Raw genomic sequence first — 20804 nt, 5'->3', positions numbered from 1 at the left:
CTTTCGGGTGCATTAAATTTTAAAGCTATCTATGCTACATTTACAAATGGTAAAAAAACATGCATACACCAATTAAGGTTTAAATATTTCAAAAAACTATTTTTTTCCAAAATAAATTTATATATAAAACATTGATTCCATATTTTAGTAGAACCCGTGTACTGAATCGACCAATCAGACGTCGAGTTTGATCCTGGCAGTAAACCTAGGAGTTTTATGACCCGAGGCTTCTCTCAATAATACCGCATTGCAACGAACACATACATCCAAAACAATGTCTTTCCTAGTCGATTCTTGTCTAATGCTTTTTTCTCAGGTAATGGTTTACTCGTCTTCCCAGATGGATGTTGCTAGCTACATTGCTCACTTACTATTAAAGATAATCGTATTTCATTGCCGCCTTGGCTTAAGACGACTGTAATTGGCTACGTGTTAATCGCAGTCGCGTTAATGAGTAGGAGGATGTTATGATCAGCCGATTCTGACTGGAATACAGTTTACTGCCTTTTTGTGGGACATAGATCAGTTGGATTTCAGACAGTGTTCTGTTCCTGAGACTGAGAAGAATGAACAAGATAACGTTCCTTTGGCCTTACTGATCTTTTTATACAAACAATATGGGGCAAAAAATGACATGAAACTGATCAGTGAGGTTTGTGTGTCGATGGGTGGGTTGTGTGAGTGTTCAAGGGGCTGAGGTATTAAGTTGATACTGATCCACAAGCCTGAATAGCCCCTTTGAACCTCCTGCTAGCTCCTGTAACTTATCTTGATTCATTATTCATCATGTTTAAACATTATATATATACATGAACATTTGAAAAAAGCATCATACACATACCCTTAAAGTGAACATGCACATTTGTTTTATAGGTTCTGTTCTTTGGAGGTGGATGGGTCTTCTTCTTGAAGCAGCTGTTTCGTGACTATGAGGTTTGGAAATTGAGAAGTTAAATTTTATATAAACTTCAATCTATAATTGAACACTTATTGTCTGAATGATTCTTAAATAAAATAAGTAACATTTTTACATCAATACATTAACACTGTACTTCTATTTAGTAATATTTATTTAACAGTTTATTTAAGATTTCTGCACAAGTTTATTTCTAGTTTATTCAAGGCCCATCAAGTCTCTTCTGATATGATTATTTGTCATTAATATATTTTTGTAGCATCTGTAGCTCTAGAGCTCTGTGTTACAAAAGATAATAAAATTTAACCAATAAGGCCTCCTTCAGTCAAAGTTTACCATTGCTGGTGTATCCTAGTATTAACAGTATCCCCAGAAAGGAACAGCTCATTCTTCTGGGTGATTTTAATGCCAGAGAAGGCACCAATCATGAATCATGGACCTTTTGCCTCGGCAAAGTGAAAACGAATAGCCTCTTACTGCTGCAGCTCTGCACTTCTCATAGCCTTAGCTTCATGTTCATATTTTATGACTAAACCTCAACACAAGCTCTTCTGGAAGCACCACCCTGGCATCAACTGGCCCCCATATATTACACACGTCCTGCATTCTCACTCATACCACAATGTGGACTGCAACAGACCACCCCTTGGTGTGCTGCATCGATATTAGCAAGATGTCCAACCCAGACTTAGTCTTTTGGAATGCATTTTGTGGGAAAATTGAATAGTTCAAAACCACTTTGACACTGTTGCTGTGAAGTGGGATATCCAACACAATATCTTCTTTAGCACAGCCATAGCTATCTCTGGGAGAAAGGCTGTGCAGAACATGACTAGTTTGTAGCCAGATTAACCAAACTACTACTCATCCTTGAGACTAAACTTGCTGCCCTTGTCAAATATAAGAGGTCATTAAAGGAGAAGAACCTTCAGGCTCTCAGGGCTGCCAGGAGTAAAGCCCAACAGTCAACCAGGCACCATGTAAATGAGTACAGCTTAGTACAAACATTGAGACTGATGCCAAAGTTGGAAAAATTTTAATCAGCAGCAATAAATTACGGTAATGGGGCTTACTGTGGAGGTTGTAAGTCCACTCATTGTAGAATGTTGTCAGTCATAAGCATACTCCAAATTGTACTTGTTCTTGTTTTAGGCTTTTTTTCATTTTTGGGTTCCACATTAATATGCCTTCTTTTATTAGTCACCACTACTGTTGTTTATCCTTCTGTCTTTCATATGCTATCCGTTCTTGTCTCAAGCTAAGAGCACGTTCCTCACAAGTGCGAGTATGGGCTATATATATTTTTGCATTTATTATTTTGATGGGATCTAATGTAAAAAGTTCCCACCAGCTCACCCGGTTTTGGGCAGCTCTCCTCAGTTGGGCCCATGTGGTTCCGAATCCTTTACCTCGCTGTCTACTGTTCTTTTCCAAGTCTGGCAAAGTGTGGAGGAGAGGGGCACAAAGTTTGCAGTTAAGGGGAGATAAATAATGTGCTAAAGTAACAAGTATAGTTTTATCTCCTTACAATTGCTTGCTGACCAGGTCAGATGGTAGTGGTTATGTAGGAGGAAAGGGTAAAGAGACTACCATCATACCAAGGGGAAGATAAAAGTTGCGCTGCCATACAGTTCTCTTGTTTGCTAGCTGGCTCCCTTCTCCCTCCTTCAGTCATTTCATTTCCTACTTGGGGTACCTCAAATTTTGTCAGAATCTCAGTGTAGAAGAGCTTTTCATACTACAGAATAGATTTTTTTCCTTTCATGTGGAGTTGGCAGTGGTCCAGTGATGGGTAGAACAAATAAACATGGTTTGGAGCAAAATACACCAACCTAAGTACAACCTTCCTACTGATGCAAGGAACTTTAATTCCAGATTAGATTGGACATACTTTGGATTTTCATTGGTATCAGTTTCCACCATCATAAACACATCACCATATGCTATAAATAGGATTTCCTCTGGGTGTTGCAGGTCCACCACTCTGTTGTGTTGCTTGTATTCTCAGTGACCTTCTCCTTGTCCTGCACCATGTTTGAACTTATAATCTTTGAGATCCTGGGGATCATGGATTCAAGGTCTGTATCTTTCACTGGATATTGTCATGAATAATAAATCAGAGACAGGCTTGTGTCTGTGTGATGCAAAAGTTCCCACAGTTATGTTTATAATTTATATATTTGTTCTATCGAATTCCCCTTTTTTTGTAAGTGAATACAGTGTCTTTTCTTTAACAGTCTTTGTTTATTTTGTGTGGTGTGTGTGTGTGTGAACAAAATATATTTAAAAAAAATCACACCAGTAATAGTTTTTATTTGATTTTCTCTGGACATAATTGAAAAACTTATTCATCTCATTATTTTATTAATACTTCTTTTGCTTTTATTTAAGTACTTATTAATAATGGGTCTTTGTAATCCAAACTTTGGAAAAATTAGATAAAGAAATATGTGTTTTAAGCTTATTGTATCTGTTTCTTTTGCAGCTCTCGTTTCTTCCATTGGAAGCTTGGGCTTTATGCCATCCTATTTGTACTGATTGCTGTCTTACCATTTTATCTAGCCTACTTTGCCATTGGTACCATCAGACTAGGTAAATTTGTTCAGAATCATTCTTCTTTGTTTTCACCATTTCATAGGCTGTGTAAAATACTGGTAAATAATTGATAAAGATATAAAAGCATGAATATATACACATAACAAAACAGATCCCCCTTATCTATGCCTCACAGACTAAATGCTTATTACCAAAAAATATTGATATCCAAGGATTAGTATATAAAAAACGTTCAAGTAAGATTAGAACCACCCATATGCATATCATTAACACAACTGTCAAACTTGTAGTACTTGGTTTATTTATATATAAACCACATTTAGAAATATAATAGCAATGATAAGATCAATAATTTTTGGTTTTTAATAAATACAATAGAGAGGTGACTACAAAACAAAACAAAAAAAATTAAGCGCAGTTCCATTTCATGATCTTGCCTACCTCACCTTTCACTGCACTTAAGGACTGAATAGGTTTCCCTCAAAGTTACCTCTAGATATGGATCGCATACCTTCTTTATGTCTCCACCATTACCTCTCATCTAACATTTGGGTAATCAAGATTACAAACTTTTTTGGAATTATATTCTAGAACATTTTTAAAAATATGTAATGGAATTTAAAGATATTTTCCCTCTAATCATTAAAAAATGATTTTAATTTTATATAGCTTGAAAAGAGAAAGTTATATTTTATTACTATTGCCTATTCTTTTTAAGGAGGAAGTTTTCTTTTCCTCAGAGGTCATATTTTAGTAACACTAATGGTGTACCTGTTCTCCACAGATATGCATCACCTTGAGTTGTTTTAGTCAGGTGTGTCATAGTTGCTAGCTTTTTTTTCTTTAGCTTCTTTTTATTTACACATACATTTATTAGTACCACAGAAGCAGCATGTGAAGGTAATGATTGCGTTTGGAGCCTGGTGTGCCATTCTGTACCTCTTTTGGCGAATAGGTGATCCCTTCCCTATTCTGAGTCCCAAGCATGGTAAGCACAAACTATGATTCTTTTCTTGAAGATTGTCATATAAAAAGACAAGCAATAGTTTAAAACAGCATAAATGAGTCACTCAAATATGATTTTTAGCAGAAGATGAAAGGATAACACCATGCTTGAAAGGGAATTTCTATAGTAAGATTGACATAATTGTGTAGCGCTTACTAAACCAAAACGGTATAGACCAAAATGGAATAAATGAGAGATTTACATTTATCTTTTTGGCAAAGTTGGTTGATTAATCTTGTGAGGTAAGCAAAATAGCAATAAGTTGATCAAGAGATTTGTTAGAATTAGCCAAAATCTCAGTTTCTGACCTTTTCGTTTTTTAATGTATTCCAGGAATATTTTCCATTGAACAGTGCATTGGGCGAGTGGGTGTAATTGGTGTCACTCTTATGGCCATTCTTTCTGGATTTGGTGCTGTCAACTGTCCTTATACTTACATGTCATACTTTGTCAGGTTTGTTAATTTCTTTCTTTATTAATATCATTCTGGAGATCAAAATTACGGCTTATTTTTGTTCTTGGCATGTACAGTATTGATAGTTTGGATAAATCCAAAGAATGCATCAGTGTATCTTTATGTGAACACACAAATGCATATATGTTGCATATGAAATTGTATGTGAAGGTGCACGTGTTTATGTGCATGAATATGTAAAAACATCAAAAGTTTTGGGCATTTCCACAGATTTGTGTTCTTTACCAAGTATTTGAAAAGCTCACCTTGTTGATCATTTCTCTCTTTGTTTTGTTTGTTTTTTTCATTTCACTAGACATGTCACAGAAACAGACATTCAAGGAATAGAAAAGCGCTTGCTACAGACCCTGGAGATGATAATTGTGAAAAAGAAAAGGTAAACAGATTCATTTTTGCATTCCATCAGTGTTGTAAAAAGCACTGTCGAAAGTAATATCATTATTTAGTGTTGTAAATTTTCAGTCAAAGAGGATTCCATTATTCAGTGTTTTCTGTCAGAAGTGATCATTATCTGAGATCAAACTTTTCCTGACCTTTTTTTTTTTAAATCCATTTTCTACCTGCGTCATTTATGAGATGCTCAGAATCTGTCGAAATCTTATAGAAAGATGATCATTGCATAATAGAGTATTGATGCAGATTTGCTATCTGATTTTTTAAAAAGATGATCCCTTGCATGTTTTGATTATTCTTCTTTATATTGGGGATAGTTCTGTGTTCATTTTTAATCTAGAACACTAAGGAGAAGATGGGAAGACCTTACATTATTTTTACTTTGTGCACTTTTAACTACTTCTATTATGTATTTTCAAACTGATTTATTCATTACAAGCAGTAAGACATTTAAAAGTGTCTTGTGTCAAAAACAAAAAAAAAAGAGAAAAGAAAAGGAAAAGTACAAACTGCCAATATTGTTATATCTCTAGGGTGGCTCTTGCAAAGAGAGAGAGTTTACGACAAGCCCGGTCAGTGACCTCGGGTGGAATCTGGAGCATGCTTAAAAATGTTGCCACTGGCAGCAGCACAGAGAGTATCCTTCTTTTGAGCAAGTTGATTGCATAGTTCTTCTTTTGGAGGCCATCCTTAAACTGCTTAGCTATAAACAAACTTTTCTCGTTGCTGAAAATATATGATAGTGTTTTTTTTTTGGGGGGTGGGGATGGGAATATTTTTCACAGTATCATGGTAAGCACAGTGATCCCTAGTATTAGCTTATTGCTCTTCTGTTTCTTTTGCTCATGGAAGAAAAAGCTGCCTTTGAAATTTCAGAAGACATAGCTACTGTTTTCTTTTATGTGAGTCTGATGCCAGTTACAAGTAGTTGTTTTTGATAGTGCTGTCTGCTTCATCTTTTGTTGGTACTTTTCTGTTCGTTGGTACTTTTCTTAGGCTGCCTTGGTGCTGAAAGCAGACTTCTTTAACCTCTATGGTACAAAAAGACATTGTGAACTGGTACAAATGAACCACATTTAGCAATTGTAATGAGAACAACAGACTGACTTAACCTAAATAAGATGTAAGTCATCTGAAACAAGAGATAGGAGCTCTTGAGGAACTCAGTCGACAGCTTTTTCTGGAAACAGTAGATTTGCAAGAAGCCATGGTGAGTAGTGCCTCAAGGTTGTTCTTTTTGTAAACCAATCACAGTGTTTATTTTAGCAATGTTTCTGATACATGAATGGATGAATGGCAACATAATATACCCTCTTTTTAGTACTAATAGATTAAGTTAGCATTCTCCTCTCGTGTGTATTTTACTTTGATTTATGTGTTTTTTTATCATCTACAGTAATTTTAACCTTACAGCCTTGCTGACTGACATTCTTTTACTCCAGGACCGAATAGATTACTCAAAGACATTCAAAGGAAAATACTTCAACTTTCTGGGCTACTTTTTCTCCACCTATTGTGTTTGGAAAATTTTCATGGTATGCTTTTATTTTTTTTTAGTTTGGTCTTTGATCATGGTTACATGGAAAACAATTTTATATTATAATATCAGTATCTTGTCTATTTTGGAAACCAACATTGTAGGATGAATTCTGTCTTGAGAATCTGTAGGAAATTTGCGAATTTAATTTTTGTGTGTGTTTATTTATAGGAATGAGAACTTTGATGCACAGAGAGTGTGATCTATTCTGCATAAGTTCACATTATTATTATTTGTTTGACTAGTAAACACTAATCTCATTGCAATATTCTTGACTTTAAAAATAAAATTATATATGCCATGATATTACTTAGCTTTCTTAAAATGTGAATTTGTTTGTTTATTATACTTAATACTGTTTTTACATCTGGTTTCACATTTGTTTTGATTGTAGCATAATATTTATAACTTTGATTAACGTCTATGTCAGTTATCTTAATCCATGAAAAATGTAATTATCAATATCTTTTAATTTGCACAGGCAACAATCAACATAATCTTTGATCGTGTGGGTAAAGTGGATCCAGTTACCAGAGGAATAGAAATTGCTGTAAAATACTTTGGGATTCAGTTTGATGTGAGTCATAATTTTAAAAAAATATTGCTTATGAATGAATTGTGAAACAGGAATGTACTCATTGCCATTAAACGATTCCAGTTAGGGCAAAGGAAAACTGCATGAAACCTAGGTTTTAAGAGGCAATGGTGAGTTAACTGGGGAGACACTAGATCTATAGTCCATCTAAAGTGCAGCTACCATTGATATCTTACTTTTTCCAGGCACAAGATTTTCTTTTTTTTTGAGGAAGGTGATTCTATGTTTTGAAACTGATTAGCTGCTTACGGAACTGCTCACAGCTGTCCAATGAAATGAGTCATTGTGGTTTTTAATTTTTACTGTAGGTCAAGTTTTGGTCACAGCAAATATCCTTCTTGCTAGTTGGTATCATCATTGTGTCCTCCATTCGAGGATTTCTAATCACACTCACAAGGGTATGCCACATCTTTTCTTTACCAATTTGTACGTTTCAGTGTTTTTAGAAATAATCTTAGAGCATTGTCTAATATTATCTTCATAAAAAATTTGGTTCCCTAATAAAATAATAAAAGTTTTTCCAAATATTTTTACTTTAGCAGATAATTGAATTTATGGTTCAAGCTAGTTCAGCTAATTTAATTCAGGAAAAAACTTTGCTAGAGTTTATTCTTATGCAACATACATTGTTTTTGACTGTGCAGTTTTTCTATGCTATTGCCAGCAGCAAGTTTGCTAATGTGATTGTCCTCTGCCTTGCACAAATCATGGTAACTTGTGTTTAGTATTTTATAAAGTTCCAGCTTTGACATTTACAAATCTGAATATTTTTCTTCATATATAACATAATCTTTTATCAGTATAAAGGTGTGAACATTATGAATCTCTGACTCTTGACTAATCTGACCAGTAACATTTTTTTCAAAGACATTTTTTCTTGCTTGTCTACGCTTTTGCTTCCAGACTACAAACTGTGTAATTGACTTTTAATGATTATTTTGAGATTACTATTTTTGAAGTCAGCAAGTTTGAACTTTAAGCTCACTAGAAAGATTCTAAATAATACATTTAACCATTTACATATGTACATTTATGTTTTATACATCATTTCTACTTTGTAAGTTTAAAAACAAATTTAATTGCATAATAATTTGGAAGCAAAGGGTTAATAATCAAGCGGCCAAAAACTAATGGGCGATTTTGTTACTTTTTCTTTCCTCTTCCTAATGGATACACATTATCTCAAGAAAGAACAAGTTTGTTTATTAAAAGAACAGAATTCTATCTGTATAAATCTAAATGTCAGATATTTTTCTTCACATTTCTTTACTGATAAAAGTGATAAGTGTATTTCTCAAATTTTTCAGCAAGCGATAGCTCCTTCCTGCTATCACTTTCTTGGCTTTTCGATTTTTGCATTCTGTTGTCATTTTCTTGCTAATGACAGTAACTTTGCTTTAATTTAGACTAAAGCTGTGATACAGTCAGTCATACAGTATTACTACAAATTGTTCTGTCTTGAAGTGATGGTGTGTAACATGAAATAATTAACATTTTCACCAGGGAATGTACTTCGTCTCATCTGTCCTGCTAATGAGGATGAACATGCCACCAGAGTATAGGTAAAGTGTTCAAATTTTCTGAGAAAATTAAATTGGGATAAAGGTCTAAGTATCCTTTAGTGATAATATTTTGGGGATGAACATCTCTTTCCCAGACCATCATCAACACATCGCTGTCTCAGAAATCTCACATTAGTGTTAACTGCAAGTTCATCTTGAGCTTTGCAGGATCACACAGATCCTTCCAGCCAGTTTCTGCAAATATTAAGCAAATAAGCAGACATCTTGTCAAGCATATAAGCTTTGTTATTATTATTGAGCTGCTAAAATTGTTCCAATGCTAGTCACATTTGTAGTCAGATGTTTTGAGTTTGTTTGTATGTTTTGACTTTACAGTAAAGGAAGAACAGACAAAAGCAATGGTGTGCAATTGAAGTTGCTTGACCTTTGCATTTATTTCAGAATGATCATCACAGAGGTGCTGGGAGATCTGCAGTTTAACTTTTATCACCGTTGGTTTGACGTCATCTTTTTGGTCAGCGCCTTGTCAAGCATAGGCTTCTTGTACATAGCACACAAGCAAGCACCAGAAAAAAATATGACATAGGATAAAAAAACAAAGGGCTTGAAGTTGCTCATTCTCATTCTGTCTCTTCTTCATTTTATCCTCTTTTGGTCATGTGTACTTTACAATGACAGCTTTTACTTTCAAGGACTTGAGGCTAAAAAGTTTTGTATTTTTCAAAAATTCTAGTTGGCATCATTTAAAATAATAAAAAAAACCTTGCATGATGAGTGAATTAGTATGATGCAAAGCAAGATCGTTGGCAGGGATCCTTTTCACTCCATCACATGCTTCTCAAGACGTTTCCTTTGGTAGGATATTTTAAAATTTTAGCTTTGTGACTGTTTTATAATAATTTAACTTCAATGTATTTGTATTTCGCAAGGATATTCACTGTCATGTCCTTGTAAAACATTTATCACTCCTTTGTCATGTCATCTGATGTAAAGAGACATTGAAGTGATAGAGCTGATTATTAACTAATTATCATTAAAAGTGGGGATGCCCTTAAAGGGACTTGCATCTTGCAATAACTGATTTTAACAGATTGCGACATATTTTATTTAACATTTTCTAGACTTCGAATGCTTGGTATATGTGTGCATGTGGTTTTGAGTGTGTGTGTGCATGTACACTTTTTTGTTGTTGGAAGCATTGTTTAAGTTGGGTAGTTAGGTATAGATTGAAATTTGTGTAAAAATGTTACCTGAACATTTGGTAATTGATCACTGTCTTTCATTAGATTATGTGTATTTTTTTGTGGGACTGAATAGTGGATATGCCATGTCAACCATCAGAACAAAGAAATAAAAATGATAGTGTTTTAAAAATTAGTTTATCAATGACTCACAAACCTATCATAAATCAAAAGGATTCTTGATCAGACCCTTTCTATTGTGAGGTGCACACGCAGTGACTGTTTTGGCTTGGGAAACTGAAAGTGACAGCTGATGAAATGCAACTCAGAAGACAAATTTAGTGTCAGTCTTATTAGCCTATTTACTTTAATGTTTAATTATTGGGGAAGTTTGACAGTGTGCTTGGCTTCAGAGCAGGATGCTTCTAGGTCAAGGTAGATCAGGCCTGTGACTGAGTCCTGGTCACCCAGTGTCAGTGGTTGCCTGATTCCTCCGAGGAGGCAAGGTAGAGACTATCAACAATGACTGACTGTCACTTCCCTTACTGCCAGAAAACTGTATGATGCGCATCTTGTCAATTATTTTTCTCTGTGCCAGATACAGGTATGAACTGCTGATAATCTTCTGTAGTAGGAATAATTGTGCCATGTGTGAAAGCATGTGTTTGAAATAAATAATGTGGGATGACAAAAGTAATGGTAGTTTGTTCATCATAGTGTTCTTAAAAATAGATGGGCGATTGAGGCATATAAACATGCATATAAATATTCAGCAGTCCCTTCCAAAAATCTCCGAAGAATAGTATAATACATTCTGAGGACTTTGTCCAACTCTGGTGCTTGTGGCAATGAGTGCGTAGCTGGGAATTGCTACAAATGCAGACAATACATTAGTCATAATGAACAGATTTCTGCAGTCATGGGGTAAAGGCCATAAAACTTCCTTCTCCAGGGTTTTTTTTACCACACATTCGAGAAGGTTAAAGGATACTCTGGCCAGTATCCTGAAAATTTCCTTTGTCTACTCATGAGCAACTTTAGTCCTTGTTACTCCTCGAGGAGCATAGAGCCGCTTGTGGTACTGATGCTGTTTCTGTAACAGCTTTATTTTTTACTTGAGTGAGTTGTTAGCCCAAAGCAAAACCCCCAACCTGGAGGGCCAGGGTGCAACATTTTAGTCTAGCCACTCCCTTGACAGACCTGGTTAGACCTCCCAGGAGCCTTCTGTGGATCGACAAGGTGCACAAGCCACCACATCACTACAGTTACACCAGCTGGTGGCGGCGTGAGCAAGTAGACACATGATTTGTCAGGGAAGATGGCAAAAAGAATGATGGGATTCACTATCCTTGACACAGTGAATCAGTTACAAATTGTCTATTTCCATGGCCCTTTATTCCTTCCCTAGTTTTAAATCTAAGACACACACAAAGCATACATACTAATACTAATGATAATAAGAATACTTGTTATATTGTGTCTGGCTTGAGCTAAAATATATCATGCACAAAAAACACACACAAGCTCATGCAAAGGAGCTGATGTGTTAAGTATTTTTGGAGTTGAAAACATCCTATGTTGTCAAGGTATTTTTTAAAAGTTCCATGTCTCTGTGTATTCCAGGATGTGTTTGGTGTTGTATGGCAGGAAGCTTCCTGCTATTGTGAGGGGCTAAGTCTCATTTAAATTACATCCTGCTTGCTGCTTTAAGTCACTGAAACAGGAAGCGCAGAAGGAGCAACACAATGGCAATGACAAATGTTCATAAACAAAGGTTACAGGATAACAAAGCATTGTACTTTTTCAATCTAGCCTTTGCCCAGAAAAGCAAGAAAGTAAAAAGTCCAAACTAAATATGACTAATAAAAAACCAGAAAAGGTATATATAAAGCAATATAAAATATATATAAAGCAATATAAAAAATATATATAAAGCAAAAGGGTTTAAAAATTGTAAATTTAAAGAATTCTTCCTGCCATGAAATGCAAGCCTCATTTCTATGGGTTGGAAAATTTATGCAAAAATCCACCATTTCTTCAATCCTCACCAAATTTGGTAGAAATATTCTTTATGCCTATGGGAAGGTTGTAGAGTATGTTTAGTTTGCTTAATTTGCTTTTGATTAATTTTTCTTTGTTATGTTACTGAGGTTTCAGAAGGAAAAAATACTATACAGAAGGAATTTAGATATTCACAAAAGATCAAACTTTGACCACATAATTTGAGAGAGCATCCTATGAGAGAGGAGAGGGTTTCCAAACCTACTGAGTGAGAAAGAAGGAAGGTGGGGGCAACAGAGATACCAGCATCAATTTTATCTCCCCCATCCTATCTCCAAACGAAGAATCAGCCTTGGGAAGGGAGTGTACAAGGTGTTTCGCAATTTTATTATGCTTGCGACAAAAGAAGTGACAGATTGAAGGTTGACAATATTATCACAGCTACAAGTTGTTTATTGCGGTATTAACACATTATGGTGGGACAGCAAAGCTGACATATTGCTCCTTCAGAGAACTCAGCTTTAAGTGTGGGCAAAGTGATAAGAAGTCTGTTTCCTGTCCACAACTGGTGTAAGGTATGGGTTTTCTGCACAAAGTTGCATCTTTGCATCCCAAACTGTTGTGAGGTAGGGGCTTTCCAAGACAGATCTTGTCTGGTTCTCATGGAAATGGGGTGCCGATAGCTGACAAGTCACCTTGTCCTCTGTGACAGGAATAAGGTAAGGGCTCTCCTGTTCGGGCAGGAAATAGGCACCAGTGAAGACTTGGTGGGAAAGTGGGCTGCAGTCTGCAATATAAATCCATCAGTTAACCCAATCTTACTTTTTTTTAAAAATTAGAAAATGCTTTCATCAGTGTTGTACATTGATTAGTCAATAGGTTCAGCCAGTAGGAGAGCTGAGACATCAGCAAAGCCTGACCATACTTGAAATTACTCAGACCTCTTTCTGTGCATGCTGATGTTTGTAATGCAGGAAAGATGTGTAATTGTACATATACAGTCTTTAGAGTGAGCTCAGGCCCATCACTTGAAAAAAAATATTGTCCTCTTGTTGAAATCAAATGACAACTTGCCCTCGTCTCATGAATTCAACCCAGGTTCTGGCTGCCATCCACACCCAAGTGTTTTATCTCCACAAAACACATAATGATAGCTGTGCAGACTGGGCCCTCTAGATCATCGGCCCATCTCCTAGAGGTCTGCACCCGTTTCTACATACCGGACCCGTAATATCAGTGGTTAGTAGCTAACTCTTGGGTATCATTACCTCTGCTTCATGACTGTGGCCCCGGTTCAAAGGGCGCTGAAGCCTGATGGTTAGTGCGATCGGCTTTGTCGCCGGTTCGAAGCCCGCCTGGACCTGTGACTAGTTAAACTCTTCCTTCCCACCAAATATATGGGTACCCGATTTATAAGGGAAGGACAGGAGAGAGCTTGTTTTGGTCTTGCCCTGCCCTATACATGGTGAATCCCAGTTTCCCATGCACTGGTCTAACACCTAACCTCGTGAACAGGCAAGATGGAGGAACAGCAAGGGGTAGGGTAACTACCATGAGGTGCATGTAACTGTTGTACGTACCCGACTTTCCAGGGTGTGCCCCAGCGAGGGGTCTGTCGTGTTCAGTGCGCATGTCAGGATGTGATGGCGCTGTCTTCAAGCGTTTACTGCAGGCAGCGGGATCCTGGCTGGGGGTCAGCTGTTCGTACGTTCGATCCGTCTCCTCACTCTTTCTCATTGGATGTTCATAGTTTTTATCGTCTTTAACTCGTCTTTTCTCTAACCGAAATCAGACAGGTAGATAACGTTCTAACCAAACAAGCGATATCGGATTCCAGGTTTGAAATACAAACTTATCGACATTTACAGATGATAATAAGTGTTTGAACCTTATATGCCGACTGCTTATATCACCTTCTTAGAAGTCGATCGCATAAGAAAGATGGCTGTGAGTATAGATTTCTGCAGCTCCACTATCTACTCAAACTCACACCTAGGAGAAATGAACTTTGAGTGGTTCATCATCTCTAAGCCACAGCAGCTCTCTTTTCGCCTCGCCTTATATACTCGAGTTAGTAAGACATGCACGTGGTGGGGGAGAGGAAGTTTTTCCGTCACTGGTGAAATTGAATCTCGAACCCCCGTGACCCTCGACTTCTAATCACGGACCGAGATTATTTCTCAATTAATTGACCTTCTCTAAAAGAATGGTAGACATCCAGACGATCACGCCTGACAAATATAGTAGAAGATTTGACCAACTTTGGCAAAGTCTTCACATCAAATATATAACTTTGCCAAACTTGGTCAAACCTTCAACTAAATTTGTCCGATTAAGAAAATCCAGAATGTGTTTAGTCACGAATGATTAAATTATTTACCTTTTTCTCACTGCATACAATTAAAGCATCTTAAACTCACCTGCGGTCAGGGCTGTCTCACGAATTTCTTCATATCTGTCACAAAAAGAATTATAAGAACATTAATTAGGGATTCAATGTTGTGTGATTTAAATAAGGCAGCAGTTGATGTTACTAAATATGGTAACAATAAGGAGGGGCGGAAAATGCTACGGGGAAGTGGACATCCATGTTTAGCCACCATTAATAGATGCTTTTCAATAGCGCAGATAATTCACAAAGGTAAGTTATCATTTTTTTTAAAATAATGCAAGCTGCACCCTTGGCATTACTTTGCTCTTACTCCTTGCAGTTTTTCTGTGATATTTCATTTACACTTAAATTCTTGACTCCTATAGAGTTTTCCTGAAATAATTTACTGACAATTAACCTTGAGAGTTGGTTTCCGAGAAGTATGCTTTCAAAACTTACATAATCTGTTTGCCATTGCCAGTATATTCGTGCAAAATACATTTAATTTCTAATTTCATAGAACAGATTTTTAAAGAAAGCGCTAGGAACAGTGTTTAAAAAGCCGGCAGTTTTTTGGGAATAAACTGTTTTTTTTTCCAGCAAGACCAAGGTTGGTTAATTATTATAAATACTCACGTGCGATAACCTTCCTCATCAGACTCTGCGTGGAGGAAAAAAAACAACCACAAGCATATAGAGGAAATGTTTATGAAAGGCCAGACATTCAAAATACATATGGATAAAGAAATGAAACTGTTGAATTACTCAGTTCATTTTGTAGATGAATGAGGGTATTTTGTTTAGATTACTGTCCTATCCAATCAGCATTTAGGAGTTTTCGTAGTGCCGTGTGCAAACCGGAAAGGGGGTCATGCGTGACATACTGATAACAGTTTTTCATTGTGAGCGTATTCTATGAACTACCCGATCTCACCTTCATTGATAAAAAGAGCTATTTGAATTAATGTTCTCTCTTCGTGTCGCATGCAATCACAATTTTCATCTTTTGAGTTTTGGGGGATGTGCTGTAGGGAAAACAGATATCATACTAATTTTTCTTCTGCCTTTTTCTTTAATTTATCGTTGCGACAGTTTATAGAACAATAGTGATTATTTTTCCAATTTCGTTAAAGCTCGTATATCAAAGTGAAGGCAACCTTACGCTCTGAACCCCTGCTTCCGGTGAACCACCAGCGAGTGTGCACTGCACATGCGCTGAATAATGGCGAAAGACCCTCGTTAACAAGATTAATAAAAGGAGACTACTTTGCGAGCTTGGCCCTATATCCTCGATGAGTAACAAGGAACAAAATATTTTGCTCTCTTGCATGTTTGTAGGTGTGCGTGTATATTTAATTACTAGCAGCTGAGCTGAGTAATTTGGTAATAACCACAGACATGTGTGTTTGTGTGTGAATGTAATCTTACTTCCCGCATGCATGCCGATCAAGCTCGACTATCACGTTCATCATATTTTATTCTGCTTGACAATTGTCCCGAAACGGATGAAAAAAAGGAAGAAATTACTCAACAATCCTTCCTTGATTGTTGAACGTTTTGTCGTTTTTGCTGTTCTTGTTGTTGTTGCTAATATACAAAAAGTTTAAGGGTGTCAGTCATTAAAATAGAAGGTGATTTCAGATCATCAGTTAAAATTTTTGCTTGGTTTTTAGACCCACCATGTACATTTACTGGCTCCATTGACCAGTCGCTAAAACAGTGCACATTAGTATACAAGTGTGAATATCATAGAGATCTTGATCCTTGGTTTGTTTTTATTACCATTTTATTATGTTTATGTTGCTGGCAGTTATTAAGACCTGGACATGTGGTTGTGTGGCTAATGCTCTCGATCAGATGAGATTGTGATCCGGATTTTGACCATGAATATGCCATGCTGACATGTTGACAAGTGAACATCAGGTTTTCTCGGACACATGGTTCTGTAATGTTTGTGAACTTTATACAAAACAGACCCAAAAAGCAAAATGTCTTGCATCAGGTCTAACAATGGATGTTAGAGTCAAATGGGGTGGCGGGAAGTCGTAACTTTCAATAAAAATATACGATTTGTAGACATTTTGGATTATGTTTTTATTATGACTGTTTTTAATCGCAAAGAAGATGATTAAAACTTTGTCTTAAAAAAGTTTGCACCATTAAAATATATGTTTCGAGCATTTCAAAGACACAAGACCTGTTTATAAACTCAAACATACATTTAAAAAAAATTAAAAATTAAAACAAAAAATTATTTTCATATGAGGTAATTTTGCCAGAAGAATTTATAAGTGCTAGTTTGTTTACTATTTCCTTGACTGATTGAACCTTCCGCTAATCGGTACCCACCTCCTTTATTGCACTTCACTGCTTTTCTTTGAATTTGACTGGGATTTAAAAAAAATTCTTAACTGAGCAGTTCGACATAAGCTTCATTTCCTTAAGTTTTCAATATATCTCTTCAATGTCTATATAAACTCATTTTCACTTTCTTACATTCGCTGCAATCCACGTTCTCTTTTTCTTTCTACCCATTTTTCTATCTTCTACCCTTGAACCGGGTATTCCATGTCTGAACTCGTCAGTAAGGCTCAGTGATACCCACCCAGGGTCATTGTCGGCTTGTTTCGTCGCCTTCCTACGCACCGGCGATACAGAAGGGTGATGAGTATCACCGCCATGATGAAGGAAGAGCAGCTTACGACGATGAGAGCGATGAACTGAGGCTGAAGTCCTTTACCCACCGTTTCCGTCTGCCGGGTGAACATGGACAGAGTGGAGACTGTGTTTTGGTCGTCAGGTGGTTTGGCGAGGGTTTGTGGTCGTAGTTTCATCTTCACCAGTTTGGGTTGTTAATGTGAAGGTCGTTTCGTCTGGATAGAACAGTAAATAGCAGTTTCTTCTTTAGATGATTTGTCGAATTTTGTGAGTTATAATTTCACTTTGTCTGGATATAGCAATACACAATAGACCTTGCATCTAGTTTCTTTTTTAGACGACTTTGTTAAGCACAGTTATGGACGTGTGATTGGTTGCTTAGCGATTGCTTTCTTCTAGTTCAATATTCTGCATTTGTATTCAGCAGAACTGATAAAGAAATTTTAGACATTGCCGTTATTAGCACACGTCACTAGCTTTTTCCCCCTGCAAGCATATAACGTCTACTTCACGATTGAAGGAGCTGTGGAGAAAAATTCCTGAAATTCAATCGTCATCCCGCTAGCATTCACGAACGTCGACAAAATGAAATAAGGATAAAAAAAAACAAAAAACAAATAAACAGCGATTCACAATATCAAAGATTCTATTCTGCCTATAAGGCTAGCTTTCGCAAAACAGAGAAGATGAGCCTGAGAAAATAGGTTTTTGGTGTGATCAACCTTACAGCATCATTCATCGGAATGCCAACCACGAACTAATATCCCTTGACTGCTAGCAGACGATTTTTTCCAGTTAACTGCTAAAACGAGGCATTAGACGACATAGTTTCCGGTTTAGACACATTCTTTGTTACGGCTCGCCAAGACTAACAGCGGATCACTTCGCTGCTTGCGTTGGTCTCGGCAGACAGACAGCAGTCCACCTACACACATCCATGATGCAAACAGTGCCTGTGTATAGATATAAACAGCTGCACGTGCAATACTTATCACTGACCTGGACATGTGATGACGTCGATGTTGATCTTGATGCGATCGCCAGGCAACTGAAACATTTCCATTAACCAGACTCCAGCGTCGTCACTGGTGATGTTTTTCAGTAACTTGTACCGGAAGTCCCCAACTGACTCGCAGCGCATGGTCCAGTCTTGGAGACACACGTGCTGCTATTGAGTTCCAAGAGGCAAACATTGACAAATATCCCTGCCTCGTTTTTGTGCTTGAAGAACACATCAAACTTGCTTGAAATCTCCAAGCCTCGTAATGAAAAAGGAATTTCGTTCATTCGTCCTTGGCACCATCCGAAAATACCCTTTGTCGTCTCCAACGAAGAGATTCATGCCATTTACTGGAAAAAAATTAGCAAAGGTGTCAGTCAGTTAATTTATGACTCTTTCACTCACTAAACTTCTCATCGAGGCTTCTTAATCAGAAGTCCACCAGCTTCCTGCACAGCGAAAAGTAAACTAGCAAACGTAAATGGTTCACCGTGTCCAGGGCATGACAAGCGAAAGGCGGACATCATCCTCTCATTTCGCCGCCCTAAAGGCTATCACTAATGAAGACAAATATTTACTAAAGTTTAAACAAGTTTTTTTTTTCAAATCTTTGTCTGTAGTAACTTTGCCAACTTGATCAAATGCTCGTCAAACTTTGCTTGCTTACTGGACGGGTTGTATCTTCCCTGATTGAGAAGTCTTTTGAATGAACGAAAAATAACAGCTGAAATATCAACTTCAACTTTCCTGACCAGCTGATATTTGGATTTGGGTGGTTTAAGTGTCCTTGTATGCTCAGCTTTATACTTACAATTTATTTTTTAACTTTGAACAAACCAAAATTGCTTCACATGCTCTGAGTTAACACACTTGCTGAATCTTTCTCTTTTAATGTATTTTTAAACTCGATAAAACTCTTTTGCGCTTAGATAGCCTGCATTCTGTGTGACAGAATACTAATCATCATCATCATGTGTGTGTGAGAGAGAGACCTTACCTGTCATGAATCGGAGAAAAACATTGACTGCACAGAAGAAAATGAAGCTGATGCAAGCATTTGATGTTCTTTTGTTCCCCATTAATAGTTGCAGACGGCAGAATCCTACATGTATGACTGTGTTTTTTCACATCTCACGTTTATTTCAAGACGCGGTTTTTTCCCTATGTTATATATGTGTTCAATAAATTTCTTCCTCGTGTTAATGATGCGGAAGAAGATGATGCGGTAGTGTTCGATTCGTCTAATTTAAATTTCGTGAATTCCTTCTAATCGCTATGACATAGAACATCCTGTACATTCTATGAAGGTGAAGCCACTCTGACCCGTGTGTGACCTCGGCCACGCCCCCTCCAGAGTATTGTTGCTCGCGTGAAGATGCTTGGTAGTTGTGTTGCACATGTGTCACAACACTTGAACTAAAGATTTTCGATTGTCTTCTATTCAGAAGACAAAAAAGGTGAATTCACAGCATTTCCTTTCTTTTGCAGATTTATCAAATAGCATTTATCGTTGGTTTTGCTACATATGCTGCTGTTCAACAGTTTCGCTAGTCTTTCCATAGATGTAAGAAGTGGGTGTAGAACTGCCGGAGAAGCAGTCTGTTGGGCCTTTGTATTTGCGTGCAAACTGTGCTCTGTGCTCTAACCTTTCAGAGGAAATGTCGATGACTGATAAAGAGAACTAACAGGACTTCAAAACATCCAGAAATCACAAAGATGACTCGTTTGCTTCAAGTGGTGCAAGAAGATTCGGCCATGTCCCCTTGCATGAACATCCTTGTGAAGACCATCCTTGTGAAGACCATCCTATAAATGTTGGCGTGTGTTGTGTGTGCAGTTTGTTGGTATGTGTAGTTTTCTTCCGTGCGCAGTCTGCTGGCGTGCATTGTATTTTTTTTTTGTTTGTTTTTGGCTTTGTGGTGTGTGTACAGCAAAACAACATCTACTCTACAAGATTCCCTGGGTAACAATCTGCAACCCAGACCCATCAAAGATAATCTCAGGATGATTGAATCCATATTATTGATAAAGTTACGAAATGAAAGCACATTTTTTTCTTCTATTTGCTGATGTAAATATTTCATTCCATCATCGATTGTATTCCATCGTTGAGCAGTTCTCTCTTTTTATTTGATTCTTTACAACAATTTACATTTTGTGAAATATCATTCGTCTACTGAAGTATTTAGGATATAATATACATGAAACAAACAAACAAATTTATATTTCTGTATGGTAGATGGTTGCCAGCCATTTGCTGTCTACGTCCAACTCACAAAATAATTAAGTCCAGAAAATTTTAATGAAATTTGTCGTAGCCACTGTTATTGAAACACAAGATGGGTATTTTAATACAGATAGCTTTCCAAAAGGCATTTCTTCAGTTCTTGTCTACAAGAGCTAAAGTCAATCAAGGTATTTTGACATCTTCTAAACTATACAACAATTTAGAGTATAATCTGATTATTCACAATGCTTTAAAAAAGCTTTTAGTTTCAATAAGTACACATTGAGAGAACGCGAGAAACGAACCACAACAAATATACAGTCAACAGGGAAACACAGAGTGTGCTTTAATACTACACTTATCTG

General features: G+C 36.8%; 2 protein-coding genes across 2 annotated transcripts; one reads left to right on the top strand and one right to left on the bottom strand.

The window, feature by feature from the left end:
• The first annotated feature begins 180 nt into the window (after nucleotides 1-180).
• On the top strand, nucleotides 181-10875 carry LOC112568640 (Golgi pH regulator-like). Its single transcript, XM_025246039.1, has 15 exons — nucleotides 181-316; nucleotides 874-933; nucleotides 2891-2994; nucleotides 3402-3508; nucleotides 4350-4460; nucleotides 4812-4932; nucleotides 5249-5329; nucleotides 5880-5983; nucleotides 6468-6556; nucleotides 6789-6881; nucleotides 7365-7460; nucleotides 7787-7876; nucleotides 8123-8188; nucleotides 8982-9040; nucleotides 9443-10875. Exons 1-15 carry the CDS (start codon nucleotides 275-277, stop codon nucleotides 9585-9587), a joined length of 1368 nt encoding a protein of 455 aa, XP_025101824.1. The 5' UTR covers nucleotides 181-274; the 3' UTR covers nucleotides 9588-10875.
• On the bottom strand, nucleotides 10191-19378 carry LOC112568641. The gene is made up of 7 exons (XM_025246040.1): nucleotides 19210-19378; nucleotides 18212-18562; nucleotides 17160-17427; nucleotides 15191-15215; nucleotides 14604-14638; nucleotides 13764-13961; nucleotides 10191-12970 (listed from the first exon to the last, which is right to left on the bottom strand). The coding sequence occupies exons 3-7, from the start codon at nucleotides 17386-17388 to the stop codon at nucleotides 12705-12707; spliced, it is 753 nt and encodes a 250-aa protein (XP_025101825.1). The 5' UTR covers nucleotides 17389-17427; nucleotides 18212-18562; nucleotides 19210-19378; the 3' UTR covers nucleotides 10191-12704.
• Between the last annotated feature and the right edge of the window lie 1426 nt (nucleotides 19379-20804).

Source organism: Pomacea canaliculata, linkage group LG7, assembly GCF_003073045.1.
Source record: "Pomacea canaliculata isolate SZHN2017 linkage group LG7, ASM307304v1, whole genome shotgun sequence".
Lineage (NCBI taxonomy): Eukaryota > Metazoa > Mollusca > Gastropoda > Architaenioglossa > Ampullariidae > Pomacea > Pomacea canaliculata.
This window is presented reverse-complemented; position numbering and strand designations above follow the sequence as displayed.